This window comes from Schistocerca serialis, chromosome 4 (genome assembly GCF_023864345.2).
Source record: "Schistocerca serialis cubense isolate TAMUIC-IGC-003099 chromosome 4, iqSchSeri2.2, whole genome shotgun sequence".
In the NCBI taxonomy this organism is placed as follows: Eukaryota; Metazoa; Arthropoda; class Insecta; order Orthoptera; family Acrididae; genus Schistocerca; species Schistocerca serialis.
This window is the reverse complement of record NC_064641.1, coordinates 701,805,651-701,825,630: the sequence shown is the minus strand read 5'-3', so window position 1 is coordinate 701,825,630 and position 19,980 is coordinate 701,805,651. Positions and strand designations below refer to the sequence as shown.

Below are 19,980 nucleotides of genomic sequence, written 5' to 3'. Positions count from 1 at the left end.
ACTAGTGTAGCTCTAAGTACGATGATAGTTTACACTGGAAGATAGAAGCACATGATTACTTGTATCATAAGTTACACCAAAGCGGAGCATTTCAATATTATAATTAATTATTGCAGATGTGGAACGTACAGTTTAATATATCTTTTGTGTGTATATCGCAATGTCACCTCAGAAGGCTTTAAATAGCGGAGCTCAGCGCGTACTCGCCAGTACTACTACAGTGGCATTCACCTGAAGATGGCCAGAAGACTCTGCGGCGAAATATCGTGGCAGAACGTTACTGATATCCGGCAGTTCTCCCGTGTTTTTATGGAACCCTACTGCTGTCCTCGATCAAAGCTGCACATTGAGACCAATCTTCTTCTGTAATTGTGTAACATGGTGATGTACTGAGATATGTTGTGTGGCTCCCAGCCTGGTACCAGTCTTTCTTGAGTGTCAGATTTGCTGTTTCTTCATTTGAAGCTGTTCCTCAGCTGGTCTTTCGAAGGTGGGTGGACCCTTCCCAGACGTTTTCAACTCAGGTCTGAGAAGGTTAGCGGGAACGGAACCAGAGATCTCTGCATCAGTATCCAGCAGTCCTATCTACCAGATGACAGAGGTGGAAATGGTGCACATGCTCTCACTCTTCTGTCTCGGGCACAGTAAACCAAGTTCTATATAGATGACTGTAATGAGTCCCTAGTATCATTTTTATATTATCATTGATAGGTTTGGAATGAGAGGATGTGAGCTGGTTAATGGTGGGTCCCAGATAAGAGTTACACAAAGTTAACGTTCTCCATCCAGCAGAGGAGGAACCACAAAGACTGCCATATGTCATCACATTATGATACATTGTAGAAATACCCAGAATTTAGCTCAAGGCATTGGTGCATGACCCAGTGATCGTGGACCAGATTCCACCATTCCCTCTAACCTTCCGGCGAAATATCGGTGACGATTATTTCTTGCCATCGAAACCATCTGGTTTTGAACTTTCTGACCCTGGATCGGTCGATGTTGCAACGTCATCTGTTCAGTACTTCAGCTATGAACACCAAAAAGTTCTACACCCGTAGCTAATGATTTCATGTCGCAAAAACTGTAAAAGAGCGTCTCGTGTCACCGACTTCCAAATAAAAGTCTATCTAGCTTTCACAACGTACACCGCGTTCCCTGAGGACGTCCCGAAGTCCACGGAAGCCGTGCATTCCGACCTTGGCGCCAGCAACCTGGCAGGCGTATCGCAGGCTGTGTTGCAGGGGGCATCCGCTAGACAGCGCTGACAGCAGCGCGGCGCAGAAGGCGTCTCCAGCGCCCAGCGTGTCCAAGACGCGCTCTGGAGGATAGGCGGGGGCCAAGAAGACGCCCTCAGGACCTTTTGCAGCCGCTCCTTGCTCTCCCCACGGCACCACCAAGGTCGCTCTGTAACAGGAAAGCACATCCATAAATCAGGGGAAAATCATACAACTGGTAATATTTCTAATATTTCGAAGGATCAGCCTCAGTTGCGCAATTTTTCAGGTCTTTACCAGGTTTCAGCTTAATTAATCCAGCCTTCTTCAGAAGCATAAAATTACTATAACATGTCAAAGTAAGGCACAGTCAACATTAAAATTAAAACCTTTAGTACCGTGGTACCATGTCGAATTAAAATTACTTAACTGAAGTCCGGCACTGGCATCTCTTCACCACGCGGTCGGTTGGCAGCGGCAACTACGTTGGCACTGACCGTTGCACGCGGACTTGCACTGAGCACATAGCAACTCGTGCGCGGTCCTAAAGGTTTTAATTTTAATGTTGACTGTGCCTTACCCTGGCATATTATAGTAGTTTTATGTTTCTGAAGAAGGCTAAATTAATTTAGCCGAAACCTGGTAAAGACCAGAATATTTGCGCAACTGAGGCTGATCCTTCAAAATATTAGTCTTTCACAGTAGATTAGATTAGATTACATTAATACTTGTTCCATAGATCATGAATACGACACTTCGTAATGATGTGGAACGTGTCAGGTTAATAAAAGATGTCTGTACAAGATATTACATTACACAAAATATTGCGTGACACTAATGTTTAAGTTGTTGTTTTTTTCCCTTAATTTATATCTAAAAATTCAGCCAATGAGTAGAAGTGGAGTTGTCATCTAGAAATTCTCTTAATTTATTTTTAAATGTTAGTTGGCTATCTGTCAGGCTTTTGATGCTGTTAGGTAGGTGACCAAAGACAGTTGCTGACGGGGCTGCAATATGCTAAAAATTCTTGAGAATATTCCAACTATTTATTTATCAAATTCTAATAAATTGATATTAACATGTAGAAAACATAACTGCATAAATAAAACCGTGAAACTCCATTGCAAGGCAAAACTATTGTGTCCGAAATTGCGACATACGAGGGCGTGCTGAAAAGTAATGCCTCCGAACTTTTTATGTGAAAACTCTTAAAGGTTTTTAAATCGTTATTAACGCTCTACATCTTTATTCTTCAAGTCTACATATTTGCTGCCCTCTATCGGTAGAGGGCTCCGAATTGTAGCGTGTAACATAATTATGTCGATGCGTGAGAAACATCGTGCTGTAATCGAGATTAGAATTCGAAGGGTTCGTTAACACGTGGAGCAGTTACACCTGCTGCACGGCGATGCCAGACCACACACGAGGGCTGCGACATCTGCAACAGTTCCACACCTTGGATTTCCTGTCATCGATCATCGTTTACACAATCCCAAATTGGCCACATCCGATTTCCATGTGTTTCTGAAACTTAAAGGACACCCTTGAAGACTTCACTTTAAGAGTGATGAAGCGGTGGAAGCAGAGGTGAGATTGTGATTACGTCAACTTAGTCAAACATTATGCAGTATACATTACATTAATACACTACTGGCCATTAAAAGTGCTACACCACGATGATGACGTGCTACAGACGCGAATTTAACCGACAGGAAGAAGATGCTGTGATATGCAAATGATTAGCTTTTCAGAGCATTCACACAAGGTTGGCGCCGGTGGCGACACCTACAGCGTGCTGACATGAGGAAAGTTTCCAACCGATTTCTCATACACAAGCAGCAGCTGACCGGCGTTGCTTGGTGAAACGTTGTTGTGATGCCTCGTGTAAGGAGGAGAAATGCGTACCATCACGTTTCCGACTTTGATAAAGGTCGGATTGTAGCCAATCGCGATTTCGGTTCATCGTATCGAGACACTGCTGCTCGCGTTGGTCGAGATCCAATGGCTGTTAGCAGAATATGGAATCGGTGGGTTCAGGGTGGTAATACGGAACGCCGTGCTGGATCCCAACGGCCTCGTACCACTAGCAGTCGAGATGACAGGCATCTTATCCGCATGGCTGTAACGGATCGTGCAGCCACGTCTCGATGCCTGAGTCAACAGATGGGGACGTTTGCAAGACAACAACCATCTGCACGGACAGTTGCAGCAGCATGGACTAGCTCGGAGACCATGGCTGCGGTTACCCTTGAAACTGGATCACAGACAGGAGCGCCTGCGATGGTGTACTCAACGACGAACCTGGGTGCACGAATGGCAAAACGTCATTTTTCGGATGAATCCAGGTTCTGTTTACAGCATCATGATGGTCGCGTCCGTGTTTGGCGACATCGCGGTGAACGCACATTGGAAGCGGGTGTTCGTCATCGCCATACTGGCGTATGGGGTGCCATTGGTTACACGTCTCGGTCAGCTCTTGTTCGCATTGACGGCACTTTGAACAGTGGATGTTACATTTCAGATGTGTTACGACCCGTGGCTCTACCCTTCATTCGATCCCTGCGAAACCCTACATTTCAGCAGGATAATGCACGACCGCATGTTGCAGGTCCTGTGCGGGCCTTTCTGGATAGAGAAAATGTTCGACTGCTGCCCTGGCCAGCACATTCTCCAGATCTCTCACCAACGGAAAACGTCTGGTCAATGGTGGCCGAGCAACTGGCCCGTCACAATACGACAGTCACTACTCCTGTTGAACTGTGGTATCGTGTTGAAGCTGCATGGGCAGCTGTACCTGTACACGCCATCAAAGCTCTGTTTGACTCACTGCCCAGGCGTATCAAGACCGTTATTAAGGCCAGAGGTGGTTGTTCTGGGTACTGATTTCTCAGGATCTATGCACCCAAATTGCGTTAAAATGTAATCACATGTCAGTTCTAGTACAATATCGTTGTCCAACGAATACCCGTTTATCACCTGCATCTCTTCATGGTGTAGCAGTTTTAATGGCCAGTAGTGTACTTGTTCCATAGATCATGAAGACGACATTTCGCAGTGATGTGGAACGTGTCAATGATGGTATCAGCAAACGAGTCTCTCGTTGGGATAACCGTGTTTGTCGTCACGGCGACTATGTTAAGAAATAGATATGTAGACATAAAGAGTAAAGATGTAGAATGTTAATAACGTTTGTTTCGTTTAAAAAGCTTTAAGAATTTCCACATAAAAATTTGAAGGTATTACTTTTCAGAACACCACTGTATGTACTATGAGATGCACATGCAAGGACGTCCGCAGCTCGTGGCCTAGTCGCCTAGCGTTGCTGTCTCTGGATCATGTGGGTCCCGGGTTCGATTCTGCCCGGGGGCTGGGTGTTTGTGTTGTCCTCATTATTTCATCATCATTCGTGTAAGTGGCTAGATTGAACTGTGTAAAGATTGGGACCGCTGATGACCGCGCAACTGAGTGCCCACAAACCAAACATCGTCACGTGCAAGGACATAAGAGATCTGTAGTTCACGTTTTAGTAATTAGTGTTCCCGCTCTAGTAAGATGTGTGGTAGTTTCCCCCACTCGACCTCACTTTCCAGTGGCGCACCACTGGACAGTACATTAGCATACTGTCTTCGCTCCGTTGTCTCTTTCCAGTCATCTGTTAATCTTGGGTGACGACAGGAGATGAGAGAGAGGTTGCTATAGACGAACAGACAAAATGGTTCAAATGGCTCTGAGCACTATGGGACTTAACATCTGTGGTCATCAGTCCCCTAGAACTTAGAACTACTTAAACCTAACTAACCTAAGGACATCACACACATCCATGCCCGAGGCAGGATTCGAACCTGCGACCGTAACGGTAACGCGGTTCCAGACTGAAGCGCCTAGAACCGCACGACCACACCGGCCGGCGACGAATAGACAAACCGACCTTCTTGACAATTGGTTGATGTACCGTTCATCGGCCAGTGTCGGTGGCAATTTTTCACGCTCCTTATTACTTCACAAGTGAACACTCCACAAGCGAGAAAACATAAGCCACCTACCTTATGTTTACCTCTGCCCACTGCGTATCACAGCGTAAAGAGATTAGCCCGCCACTGGCCACACAAAACGCATCAAAAGGTATCGCCCGGAATGATGAGTATGAGTGCGCGTTGTTTCACCCAGTGGCAGGGTATGAGTATTATGTCGCAAACAATATGAAGATATACGACTAGATTTGACAACGATATACCGATACATCAGTTATTTTGTAGACTTAATACATTAACATTATACCGAAGGTACATTGAGAACACGATGCATTTCCCCAATATATGTACCTTATAGTTTAGTACTGAGTATATATTTTTACCTGATACTGAATGGAAGTAATTACTGTTTTTTACATATTCTCTGTGACAATATCTTATAAGAGAATCCTTACGGGACTGCATCAAAACTATTGGCAGAATGCATATTTTACATATTAGACCACGATATGTGTACAAAAATGGTGTAACCGTCACATTTATAACAGAGAAATGCACCTTCCATAGAAATAAAAAAAAGCTGCTCAATTTTAAAAGTGAATTACCACTATTTCTGACACATTAATATTTGGGAAGAACGAGTACTGTTTTGAACTGAAATTTTTTTGTTAGTATCTAAACTGACATCACTGTTTTATATTATTCCTTTGAGCTAACTGTAAGATGCTGAGCGAACTTAATAAATGTTGTTGCTGATTTCCAAACCATATTTTGACTTCAAAAGAACTTCGCTTTACTAGTGACGAAGCGGTGCAAGCAGAGGTGAGAGTGTGGCTACGTCAACATCGTCAAAGATCCTACAGGTTACATTGTTTTGGTATAATTATTTAGCTTCATAAATTTTCTGTAGTTTAGGAGTAATTAAAATGTTAAAGTGTTTTTTGCATAAAGCTTATGTTTAAATCAAGGACGACAGGCTTTTCGTTGAACCAGTTTTAGTACGAAAAGTTTCGTTTTTAAAAACCAAACAGCTTTGAAAGAATAATAAATTCTGATAAATCGAAAAGCTGAAACATTGAAAATATCGACATTTCATGTCTTATATATCTTTAGCATCGACATCTTCCAGGCGAGTTGTTAAACTTTGATACAACACTTCAGTAAATTTTACCATCTCTAAGCACGACCTGTTGGGCAACATGATGCCGCTCAGGCAGGTGGCCATTTAAAAGGACAAAGTTGGTCCCCTGGTACGTCTGCCACCGTGTCTCCTCGTCTAATAACAGAGAATCCTAGTTTCCTGAACGCTTGCATTCGATTATTCGCATGAAATACCCCACAGATAGGATAACATTCTCTCTCCTTACCCAAGTCGTTTTCGAATTGTCAGAATAGTTTGAGGAAAGCTCGACGGACATCAGGGCTCTTGCTTTAGGCCCCAGATCACCTGATATCCAACCTACTGAACACATCTGGGACGTTATTGAGAACAGTAAGTGTCTTGAATCCAACAAAGACCAATTTCAAAGAGCTGTGGACGTTACTAGAGCAGTCATGGACAATGGCTTCACAACGCTTCTGTGTCTCATGGAATCAATGGCACGGAACGTCTCCTCTCATTTTTTTCCGAGTAATCAGTCTTCTGAGCAGTGTGATGTGATCCGCCAAGGATTCCTCTCTTGTCCCAAGCTCTTCATCTCAGAGTAGCACTTGTACCTTACCTCCTCAATTAGTTGTTGGATGTATTCCAATCTCTGTCTTCTCCTGTTCTTTTTACACTCTACGGTTCCCTCTAGAACCACGAAAGTTATTCCTTGATGTTTCTACATATGTCCTATCATCCTCTCCCTTCTCCTTGTCTGAGTTTTGAATATGTTTCTTCCTTCGCCGATTCTGCACATAACCCATTCATTCCTTAATCTAACCATCAAATTTTCAATATCTTTCTGTAACACCACATCTCAAACGTCTCGATTGTCTTTTTTGCTGTTTATTAAAAACCCATGATTCAATGCTATACAATGCTGTGCTCCAAAAGTACATTCCCAGAGACAACTTCCTCAAATTAACACCTGTGTTTGATACCAATAATCTTCTTTTCGCCAGGAATGCTCTCTTTGGCTGTGCTATTCTATTTTTTTATGTCGTACTTCCGCCCCCCCCCCCCCCCCGAGGCTATGCAGTTTTACCTTATGGTTAAATGATGATAGCATCCTCTTGGGTAAAATATTCCGGAGGTGAAATAGTGAGGAGGACGTCGTTATCAGGAGAAACAAAACTAGCGTCCTATGGATCGGAGCGTGGAATGTCAGATCCCTTAATCTGGCAGGTAGACTGGAAAATTATAAAAGGGAAATCGATAGGTTAAAATTAGATACAGTGGGAATTAGTGAAGTCTGGTGGCAGGAGAAAGAAGACTTCTGGTCAGGTGAATACCGTGTTATAAATACAGAATCAAATTCGGGTAATTCAGGAGTAAGTTCAATAATGAATTTAAAAAATAGGAATGCGGATAAGATACTATGAACAGCATAGTGAATGCATTATCGTAGCCAAGATACATAAAACCCACGCCTACCTCAGAAGTACACGTTTATATGCCTACTAGATCGGCAGGTCATGAAGATATCGAAGAAATATTTGATGGGATAAAAGAAATTAATCGGATAGTAAGGGAGACGAAAATTTAATAGTCATGGCGGACTGAAATTCGATTGTAGAGAAAGGAAGAGAGGGAAAAGTAGTAAGTGAATATGGACTGGTGGTAAGGAATGAAAGAGGAAGCCGCCGGGTAGAATTTTGCACAGAGCATAACTTAATCATAGCTAAAACTTGGTTTAAACATCATAAAGTAAGATTTTGTACGTGGAAGAGACCTGGATACATGGGAAAGATTCAGACTGATTATGTATAATGGTAAGGCAGAGATTTCTAAGACATTTCCACGGACAAGTGCAGATTAAAACTGAAAAAACTGCAAAAAGGTAGAAATTTAAGGAGATGGAATCTGGATAAACTGGAAGAACCAGAGGTTCTAGAGTTTCAGAGGGAGCATTAGGGAAAGATTGACAAGAACAGGGAAAAGCAATACAGTAGAAGATGAATGGGTAGTTTTGAGAGATGAAATAGTGAATGCAGCAGAGGATCTAGTAAATAAAAAGACGAGGGCTACAAGAAATCCTTGGGTAACACAAGATATATTGAATTTAGCTGATGAAAGGAGAAAACATAAAAATGCAGTAATGAAATAGGCGAAAAGAAAACAAACGTCTCAAAAATGTGTTCGACAGGAAGTGGAAAATGGCTAAGCGGGAATGACTAGATGACAAATGTAAGGATGTAGAAGCATATATCACTAGGGGTAAGATAGGTCCCGCCTACAGGAAAATTAAAGAGACCTTTGGAGAAAAGAAAACCACCTATATGAATATCAAGAGCTCAGATGGAAAACCAGACCTAAGCAAAGAAGGGAAAGCAGAAAGGTGGAAGGAGTAGATAGAGGGTCAACACAAGGGAAATGTACTTGAGGTCAGTATTATGGAAATGGAAGAGGATGTACAGGAAGGTGAGAAAGGATATATAATACTGCGTGAAGAATTTGACAGAGCACTGAAAGACAAGTCGAAACAAAGCCTCGGGTGTAGACAACATTCCTTTAGAACTACTGATAGCCTTGGGAGTACCAGCAAATGACAAAACCGTTTCGTCTGGTGAGTAAGATGTTTGAGACAGGCGAAATACCCTCAGACTTCAAGAAGAATATAATAATTACAATCCCCAAGAAAGCAGGTGTGACAGATGTGAAAATTACCGAACTATCAGTTTAATAAGTCACAGTTGCAGAATACTAACACGAATTCCTTACAGACGAATGGCGAATCTGGTAGAGGCCGACCTCGGGGAAGACGGTTTGGATTCCGTGGAAATGTAGAAACACACGAGGCATTACTGACTCTACGACTTATGTTAGAAGATAGATTAAGAAAAGGCAAACCTCCGTTTATAGCATTTGTAGACTTAGAGAAAGCTTGTGACAATGTTGACTGGATTACTCTCTTTCAAATTCTGAATGTGGTAGGGGTAAAATACAGGGAGCGAAAGGCTGTTTACAATTTGTACAGAAAGCAGACAGCAGTTATAAGAGTCGAGGGGCACGAAAGAGAAACAATGGTCAAGGAGGGAGTGAGACAGGGTTGTAGTCTGTCTCCGATGTTATTCAATCTGTATATTGAATAAGTAGTAAAGGAAACAAAAGAAAAGTTTGGAATAGGAGTTAAATTCCCGGGAGAAGGAATAAAAACCTTGAGGTTTGCCGATGACATTGTAATTCTGTCAGACACAGCACAGGACTTGGAAGAGCAGTTGAACGGAAGGCAGTCTCGAAAGGAGGATAGAAGAAGAGCATCAACAAAAGCAAAACGAGGATAATGGAATGTAGTCGAATTAAATCGGATGATGCTGTGGGAATTAGATTAGGAAGTGAGACACTTAAAGTAGTAAATGAGTTTTGCTATTTGGGCAGCAAAATAACTGATGATTGTCGACGTAGAGAGGATATAAAATGTAGACTGGCGATGGCAAGGAAAGCGTTTCTGAAGAAGAGAAATTTGTTAACATCGAGGGGAGATTTTAGTGTTAGGAAGTCTTTTCTGAAAGTAGAAGAAGGGGTCGTTTGGTATGTCTCATTCTGGGACGTCAAGGGACCACGAATTTAGTACTGGATGGAAGTGTGGAGAATAAAAATCGTAGAGGGAGACCAAGGGATGAATACGCTAAGCAGATTCAGAATTATATAGGTTTAAGTAGTTAAACGGAGATGAAGAGGTCTGCACAGGATAGAGTCGCATCAAACCAGTCTTTGGACTGAAGACCACAACAACATGTCCTCCTTGCTTCGACTGTCACGTGTTGTTTGCTTTCGACGCGCAGAATTCATGAACTTCGCGTACTTCTTGGTCATCGAGTTTCATGTTATATTTATTGATAACTATCCGCTGCTCTCAGTTACTTTCGTCCTTTTTTATTTACTCTCAATTCATATTCAGTACTTACACGACTGTTCATTCAGCTTCTTTAATTCTTCTTCACTTTCACTGAGGAAAGCAATGTTGTCCGCGAATCTTATTTGTATCCTTTCACGATGATATTTAATCAAACTCTTGTCGTTTTCTTTCGTTTCTGTCATTGCTTCTTCGATGTATAGGTTGAAAAGTTACGAAAGACTGCATTTACATCCACATCTCCGTAACTATTCTGCATTTCACGCTTAAGAGCTCGGCAGAGGTTTCGCAGAACCACTTCCTGACTATTTTTGGAACATTCTACTCTCGAATAGTATGTGGGAAAAACGAGAATTTAATTCTTTCCGTAACAGCTCTGATTACTCTTATTTTATTACAGTGGTCATTTCATCCCATGTTAATGGGAGTCAACAAAGTATTTTCACACTCGAAAAAGAAAGTTGGTGACTGAAGTTTCGTGAAAAGATCTCACCACAATGAGAAACGCCGTTGTTTTAATGATTGCTATCCCAACTAGCTTATCATAATCCATGACACTCTCTCTCTTATTCCTGGATAATATAAACCGAGCTGCCCTTTCTGAACTCTTTCTATGTCTCCCGTCAGTCCTGTCTGCTAAGAATCCCATACCGCGCAGCAAAACTCCCCAAGTTACAGTCTCTTTAGCAAATGTGTTTCATCTTCTAAGTGTTCTGCGAATAAAACAGTTTTTGGTTCGTCTTCCCAGTAACATTTTCTATGCGAGTGTTCCAATTTAAGCTGCTCGTAACTGCAATACCTAGGTATCTAGATGAATCAACAAAACTTTAAATTTGTTTGATTTATCGTGTAACCGAAATTTGTTTTGCGCTCATGTGGAGGACCTCAACTGCCATTTTGCGTATCACACAAATATTTTGTTTAAATCATTTTTCAATCTGTTTTGATCTTCTGATGACTTTACCAGGCGGTAAATGACAGCATATCTGCTCCTCAGATTTTCTTCTCAATCTTTTACACAGATTAACAACAGCAGAGGCATACACCACATCGTTGTATAATCTCGTATATCACTTCTGTTTTACTCTATGACCTTCCGCCAGTTACTACGTACTGTAACGTTTCTAACAGGAAATAACGAATCTAATCGCACAATTGAGACGATACCCCGTAGTCATGGAAATTGTTTATAAATCGTTTGCGAGGAAGAGTGCCGGACTCTTTCAGGAAATCTAGAAGTACTGAATCAATTTCAGATCCCTTTCCGACAGCACTGATTAATTCGTGTGAATAAAGAGATAGTTGTTACCAAACAAGGATATTTCTGAATTCGGGCTATGTATCAATAGATCGGTTTTTCCCCGAGGTAATTCATAATGTTCGAACATAGCATATGTCCAAAAATCTCAATGCAATTTAGTGTCAGCGATATGCGTCTATAATTCAAATTATTACCTCTATTGCCTTTGTTGTGTATTCGTGTGACTAGTGCAACTCTCCAGTCTTTACGTACGGATCTTTCGTAGAGCGAGCGGTTGTATTTGATTTCTAAAAATTGAGCTACTTCATCAGCATACTCTGAAAGAAACCAAAATTGTATACTATCTGGTCCGGAAGATATATCTTTATTGAGTGAATTCATCTGCCTCACTACACCGAGGGTATTTGCTTCTGTTACTCATGTTAGCAGCTGTTCTTGATTCGAATATTTACTTTATTTTTGTTGAAGAAATTTCGGAAAACCATACTTAATAACTTCGCTTAAGTGGCGCTGTCATGAGTAAGATTACCACCGCTAACACGCAATGAAAGTATCGATTGTGCCTTGCCGCTGGTATACTTTACTTACGATCAGAATCTCTTTGAAATTTCTTCCCTATTTAGAGATAGAATTACATAGTGGAAACTATTTAAAGAATCTCGCGTTCTGCACAAAACTCTGAGCTTGTGCTCAACATCCCCATTCTTGGAGATTTTGTTTTCCTTTAAACCTGGTATGCCTTTACGCTCAACATCCCCATTCTTGGAGATTTTGTTTTCCTTTAAATCTGGTATGCCTTTTTCATTGTTTCTCCAACAGTCTGCTGGCGTGTTTTGTGTACCATGGATAATATGATCCGTCTCTTATTAATTTACTAGGAATGAAACTCTCAACTGCCGCCGATAATATTTCTTGGAATTTAAACCACATCTGGTGTCCTCTCTGTCTTAGAAGGCGTAAGCAAATTTTTAAAAAATGGTTCAAATGGCTCTGAGCACTATGGGACTCAACTGCTGAGGTCATTAGTCCCCTAGAACTTAGAACTAGTTAAACCTAACTAACCTAAGGACATCACAAACATCCATGCCCGAGGCAGGATTCGAACCTGCGACCGTAGCGGTCTTGCGGTTCCAGACTGCAGCGCCTTTAACCACACGGCCACTTCGGCCGGCGCAAATTTTTAAACTGCTTTTTTAAATAGATGTATTTTGCGTTTATTTTTGGTGGAGATGGATGTTACAGTTCTTAGTTTTGCTACAATGAACTTTTGGTCACTAATTCCCGAATTCGTCATGATTCTCGCTATTTGCTCAGAATTATTTGTTGCGAAGAGTCAAGTATGTTTTCGCAACCTTTTACACTTCTTGTGGACTCCTGAATTAATTGCACAAAATAATTTTTGGAGAAAGCATTCAGTACAATTTTCGACGATGATTTTAGCCTATCACCGACATTAAACAGATGTTTTCGCCAACATGAGGAGGGTCGATTGAAGTCACCACCAGCACTAGTTGTATGACTGGATACCTATTTGATATGATACTCAAGTTTACTTTGAACTTTTTAGCAGCTGAATCATCTGAGTAGGCGGTCGATAAAAGGGATCAATTATTACTCTTTTTTAATCCGATCACTAAGTTCTTGGCTTTCCACTCTTATTTTTTCCTCTTGGTTCTTATACATCTTGTACATAGCTTGACAGTTGCTGATGAACAACTGACACTTGCTAAGAAATAACTGCCAATCACTACGGAACAATCTACAATTGCTACGGAACACCCGACCAATGATACACTACTGGCCGTTAAAATTGCTACATCACGAAGATGACGTGCTACAGACGCGAAATTTAACCGACAGGAAGAAGATGCTGTGATATGCAAATGATTAGCTTTTCAGAGCATTCACACAAGGTTGGCGCCGGTGGCGACACCTGCAACCCGCTGATATGAGGAAAGTTTCCAACCGATGTCTCATACACAAACAGCAGTGACCGGCGATGCCTGGTGAAACATTGTTGTGATGCCTCGTGTCAGGAGGAGAGATGCTTACCATCACGTTTCCGACTTTGATAAAGGTCGGAATGTAGTCTATCGCGATTGCGGTTTACCGTATCGCGGCATTGCTGCTCGCGTTGGTCGAGTATTACCAGACTATGGAACGCCGCGCTGGATCCCAACGGCCTCGTATCACTAGCAGTCGAGATGACAGCCATCTTATCCGCATGGCTGTAACGGATCGTGCAGCCACGTCTCGATCCCTGAGTCAACAGATGGGGACGTTTGCGGGACAACAACCATCTGTACGAACAGTTCGACAACGTTTGCAGCAGCATGGACTATCAGCTCGGAGACCATGGCTGCGGTTACCCTTGACGCTACATCACAGACAGGAGCGCCTACATGGTGTACTCAACGACGAACCTGGTTGCACGAATGGCAAAACGTCATTTTTTCGGATGAATCCAGGTTCTGTTTACAGCACCATGATGGTCGCATCCGTGTTTGGCGTCATCGCGGTGAACGCACATTGGAAGTGTGTATTCATCATCGCCATACTGGCGTTATCACCCTGCGTGATGGTATGGCGTGCCATTGGTTACACGTCTCGGTCACCTCTTGTTCGCATTGACGGCACTTTGAACAGTGGACGTTACATTTTAGATGTGTTACGACTCGTGGCTCTACCCTTCATTCGATCCCTGCGAAACCCTACATTTCAGCAGGATGATGCACGACCGCATGTTTCAGGTCCTGTACGGGCCTTTCTGGTTACAGAAAATGTTCGACTGCTGCCCTGACCAGCACATTCTCCAGATCTCTCACCATTTGAAAACGTCTGGTCAATGGTGGCCGAGCAACTGGCTCGTCACAATACGCCAGTCACTACTCATGATGAACTGTGGTATCGTGTACCTGGACACGCCATCAAAGCTCTGTTTGACTCAATGCCCAGGCGTATCAAGGCCGTTATTACGGCCAGAGGTGGTTGTTCTGGGTACTGATTTCTCAGGATCTATGCACCCAAATTGCGTGAAAATGTAATCACATGTCAGTCCTTGTATAATATATTCGTTCAATGAATACCCGTTTATCTTCTGCATTTCTTCTTGGTGTAGAAATTTTAATGGCCAGTAGTTTAGTAAAAGGAAATGTAGAGGGCAAAAGTGTTAACTGCAGCGAAGCCTGTGGTAGAACACTGTGCGCATTCGACAGTTCATGCAGTACAGTGTTTGACGAAGGTTGTTGTGGAACTGATTAGTGCGACATTCCATGTGGTACAGAAACATGTCTGCAAGACATCATTTGAGTGCTTGCGATCGTGGGCGAGCAGTTGGATGGCTCGAAGCCAGTTGAAGTGTCACTGCTGTGGCCACAATAATGGATGTGTCCAAAAATGTCGTCTCACTATTAAAAAGGCCGTTTAAGGTGGAAATGTTATGCAAAAGTTTGCCGGTGGTCATAGACAGGTCAACATAGCCCAAGAGGATCGATATGTAGCCCTAGTTGTGAAAAGGAACAGCCATTTCACTCCTAAGCAGATCACTGCAGACCTTCTACACGCTGACGGTGCAAGTGTTTCCAGCAGAACCATGTCGTAGTGATTAAATCAGGTTGGTTTGTAAGCTCGGAAGCCCGGAGCATGTTGCTTTGGGTCAGCAACTGTGGTCCACAGTGACGTTCTTCAATGAATCCCGCTTCACTATGGGAAATGATTCTGGCAACTTGTTAGTGTGGAGAGAGAAAGGAACACGGTACACACAACAGAATGTTCCTGCAAGTCACCGGTATGGCCAAGGCATTATGGTGAGGTTAGGCATGATGTACATTGGCCTAACACTGCTGCATATCTTTGTGTGACGTACCATTATTGCACAGCGGTGTTGCAGGAATTATTGTTGATCGTGTCAGTCTGTTTAGGGATGCGGTAGGTCCCGACTTCCTGTTTATGGATGACAATGACTGCCCACATAGGGCCGCTGAGATGTCGGACGTAAACACTGCTCGTTTAGTTTTTATTGCCGTTTCAAATATACCGGTCATTTTTGAAACATATATATATATATATATATATATATATATATATATATATATATATATCCTGCGTCTAACAGTGGAAGTCCCAAGTCCCATTATGCTCTTAGTCTTGACGTTGACGCCCATTATTTTAGTTTCACTAAAGGTTATTGTAATTTTTTTATGCCGACTCAGTCCTTCCAATGACCCTTTCTTTTTCGATTTCTTCTCATTTTCCTGCAACATTTACGCCTTAGCTTACCTGCTCTTCCTATTGATTTATTCCTGGGTGACTTATATTCCTGTCTTTCGCTGAACATTTTCGTATTTCTATCTTAAGTCGATCAGCTGAAGTTTTTCTTCTGTTACCCACTGTTTAGTTGCAGTTATCTTTCTTGTTTCTACGTTTTCCGACCAACTTCTGTGATTGCTCTTTCTCGAGATGTCCATCCCTCTTCAACTGAACTGCATTCTGTGGTATTTGTTATCGTAGTATCTACAACATTTGAAACGCATCTTATCATTCTTCAATATTTCAGTGTCCTACTTCTTTCCACATTGATTCTTCTGGAATATTCTTTTAAACTTCAGTCTACTCTTCATCGCCATTAAATTGTGATCCGAGTCAGTATCTGCTCCTGGGTACGCCTTACAATCCAATATCCGTTTTCGGAATCTCTGTCTGACCATGATGGAATCCAGCTGGAATCTTTCTGTGTCTCCAGGACTTTTCCAAGTTTGCCTCCTCCTTTTGTGACTCGATTAGTCTTTCTCCTCTCTCATTCCTACTACGAAGCACATATTCGCCCATAACTCTCTTACTTTCCTTCCTCTAGGACTGTGTTCTAATCCCTCATGATTGTTAGATTATCATCTCCCATTACATACTGAACTACCCATTGTGTCTGTCTCTTTATCTTCTGCTTGTGGTGTCAGCGTCTTTAACTGAACTATTGTTTTTGTCGTTGATTTGCTGTAGACTTCATTGAGAAGAACCCTATCACTGCACTGTTCACAGGAACTCACTCTACACCCTACCTTCCTATTCATAATGAATCCCACATCCATTATACCATTTACTACAGCTGTTGATGTTATCGCCTATTCGTATGATCAGACATCCATATATTCTTTCCGTTCCACTTCACTGACTCTAGTTTAAGCATTTACATTTTCAGTTTTTCTAGCCATACTACTAACTTCAAATCTGTCACATTTCCTTGCTCCGATTCGTAGAATGATATTATTTCGTTGGTTATTCAGTGTTTATCATATGGTTAACCGCGAAAAACAGGACTTCTCGTCAGGTAATTTCAGGATTATCAATACAAAACCAAATAAAAGTAGTGCAGGAGCAAGCCTAAAAGAAAATAGGGGTGCCGGTAAACTACTACGAAAACTATCATAACAGCATCATCGTAGCCGAGACAGACACGAAGCCAACACCCACGATAGTAGTAGAGGCTCATATGCTAACTTGGTGATGAAGAGATTGAAATAATGTATGATGAATTAAAGGTAATTATTAACATAGTTAAGGGGGACAAAAATTTAACTGTGGTGGGTGACTGGAATTCGAAAGTAGGAAGAAGGAGAGAAGAAAAAATAGTAGGCGAACATGGAATGTGGGAAAGGAATGACAGAGGAACACTTCTGATAGATTTTTGCACAGTGTATAATTTAATCATGATTAACATTTGCTTTAGGAATAATGTAAGAAGACTGGATATCTGGAAGAGACATGGGGACACTGGAAAGTTTCAGGTTGATTGTATAATGCTAAGACACAAGTTTTAAAACCAGATTTTAAGCTGTAAGACATTTTCAGGTAGAGATGTGGTCCCTGGTCATAAAGTATGCACTGTAGTTTCAAACTGAAGAAATTCCAAAAAGATAGGAAATAAAGAAGCAGGACCTTGACAAAATGAAGGAACCAGAGGCTGCTGAGAGTTTCAGACTACGCATCAGGCAACGTAGGACTCAAACGGGGAAAACGGAAAAATAAAAGACGAATGGATAGCTCTAAGACATGAAGCAGGAAGGGCAGCAGATGATACATAGGTAAAACGGCAAGGTCTAATATAAATCCCTGTATAACGCAGGAGATATTGAATTTAACTGCCGAAAGGAAAAAATATAACAATGCAGCAAAAGAAGTAGACGTCAAAAAACAGAGACTGGCAGAGAAAGTGCAAACTGGCTAAGCAGGACAGGCTGGAGAAAAACTGCAAGGTTTTAGAAGTACGTATAACTAGGAGAAACATAGATACCCCCTACAGGAAAGTTGAAGAGCTCTTCAGACAAACGATAAGCAGCTTTATGAATATCAAGAGCTCAGATGGTAAGCCAGTGCTAAGCAAAGAAGAGAGGGATGAAAGTTGAAGGGAACATACAGAGGATGTATAAAAGGAAATGAGAACAATACTATAGAAAGAGAAGAGAAAAATAGATGAATATGTGATGGGAGACATGAAACTGCGAGAAAAATCTGACGGAGCACTGAAAGACCTCAGCAGAAACAGGTCCATGCATTGAAATCCTAGGGAGAGCCAATCGTGACAAAATTATTCCATCTGGAGCGCAAGATATATAAGACAACCGAAATGCCCTCATGTGAATTCTACCGAACCTTCAGTTTAATAAGTCACGGTTGCAAAATACTTACAGAAGACACGAAAAACTGGCATAAATCGATTTCGGGGAAGACCAGTTTGGGCTCCGGGGAAGTGTAGGATCACGCGAGGCAATAAGGACTCTACGACTTCTCCTTGAAGATAGGCTCAATAAACGCAAACCCATGTTTATAGCATAGTAAAGTTAGAGAAAGCTTTTGACAATGTGGACTAGAGTACATTCTAGACATTGTAGACGATTTTTATTCAAAATTTAAGATGTGATTGGGATAGAACCGGGAACCGAGAACATGACGCTTACTTGTGAAGGACGCGACGTTTTTTTCCTTTCTTTCGATCTCTTTCTTCGTCATATTTAAGTCAGTGATTCGTGGTGATATTGATTGACATCTTTCAACTTTCGTCGATGAGAACTTCAGCCGGTTTTTAAATTTCAGATGGTGCACTGTCCCCTAAGCGAACTATATACCTGCGATACCACATTGAAGGTGGGCGCTACACTAGGTAGTTGTTCGTAATTCAGTTGTTCATAATTGCATACAACTACATAAAGTATCGAATCCCTAACAAAGACTGTTAGTAATAAGATAACGAGTTGTCCGAGAACATGTAACACATTGAACGAATGTGCACCCAAGAATTCCGTAGTGAAAACTAAAATACCGAAGAAATCTGTTGGAATAACGTAGGTTACCCAGGTTTGAGGTATCCATAAAGGCCATCCAGTGTATCAGACATTGACTTATATCCGAGCGTCCTCGCGAAATCTTTGCTGACAATAATAAGATCGGCCGTGGGCATCATATCTAGACACCGGTCATCATAATCTTGCATATCTATTGACATCGGGATAGGTCTGCGATATCCGGAATTCCAAGCCAGAATCCTCTTTGTCGCTTTCTTCAGATGGTCGAAGTTTCGTGCCTGCACAAAAAAATTAAAGACAATTGTAAGTACATAGAGACAGATGTAAAATACAAAATGTTCGAAGTCTTTCAGTTCCTCTTAATGAACTTTACACAATGCACTTTGTGTTATATCTCCTAGTTTACGGTACCTCAAGGTGAATCCAAGCATACTGTGACAAATCTATTTTAAGAAAAGCTTCATACGAAACCCAAGGCCATTCGCCGCTATGATGCAATATCGTTCGTGAGCCATTACTCTTATTAATTATACAAATCGAGACAGGGAATTCTTTGTCTTCTACAATCTCACAGAGTTTCAGGTTGACACCATATGATTCCAGTTGCTGTCTGACAAAACTGCAATCAAAATAAAGAGAGGAAAGCTGAACACATTATAAGCAATTACAAGACACTGGGTAAACATCTTAATCAAGCGGACAAAATCAAGGTTATGCTAGCGCCGAGTAAATGATAAGTTACAAGGTAGTCACAAGAGTTACAATTCCTATATTGTTCGCTGTAGCTAAAGAACAGTGGGGCGTGACATGTCAAAGGATAAAGCACTCGCTTTACAACCATGGGCAGAGGGTACCACTGATTCCGTTTGTCACCATTGGATAGCGCAGTTAAGCCCGATGAACCCTTCACCGTCGCCAACGACCAGCCTCATTGCGAAGTTGATTCTATGCAGTGTGTCAGTTGTGTGAACTGTGAAATAATGTATCTTTAATTACTCTTACAATAGTATGATGTAACAACATGCAGCGTCCTTTTTTGTGACAGGGAGCGAAGCTCCATCTGAATCGAATCGAAGTGTCAGACTGATGACCGTCTACCTTGCACACCGGCAGCCAGACAGTGGATTTTAGGCGTTTTCCACATTTGCTGCTTTCCTATCTCCACCTCAGGATCACAACACACGGGTAACTATGATACGAACATACACAGAACAAAGAGTTCACGATTTACATATC

At 41.8% G+C, this 19,980-nt stretch overlaps 1 protein-coding gene across 1 annotated transcript in view; it reads right to left on the bottom strand.

The window, feature by feature from the left end:
* Positions 1 to 1,130: 1,130 nt before the first annotated feature.
* The window catches only part of LOC126474703 (ketohexokinase-like), a 59,629-nt gene continuing 40,779 nt past the window's right edge, over positions 1,131 to 19,980 (bottom strand). The window contains exons 3-5 of the mRNA XM_050102180.1: positions 19,156 to 19,363; positions 18,793 to 19,022; positions 1,131 to 1,407 (exon numbers count right to left, since the gene is read on the bottom strand). Coding sequence (XP_049958137.1) covers positions 1,131 to 1,407; positions 18,793 to 19,022; positions 19,156 to 19,363 — 715 coding nt within the window. The remainder of the gene's footprint in view (positions 1,408 to 18,792; positions 19,023 to 19,155; positions 19,364 to 19,980) is intronic.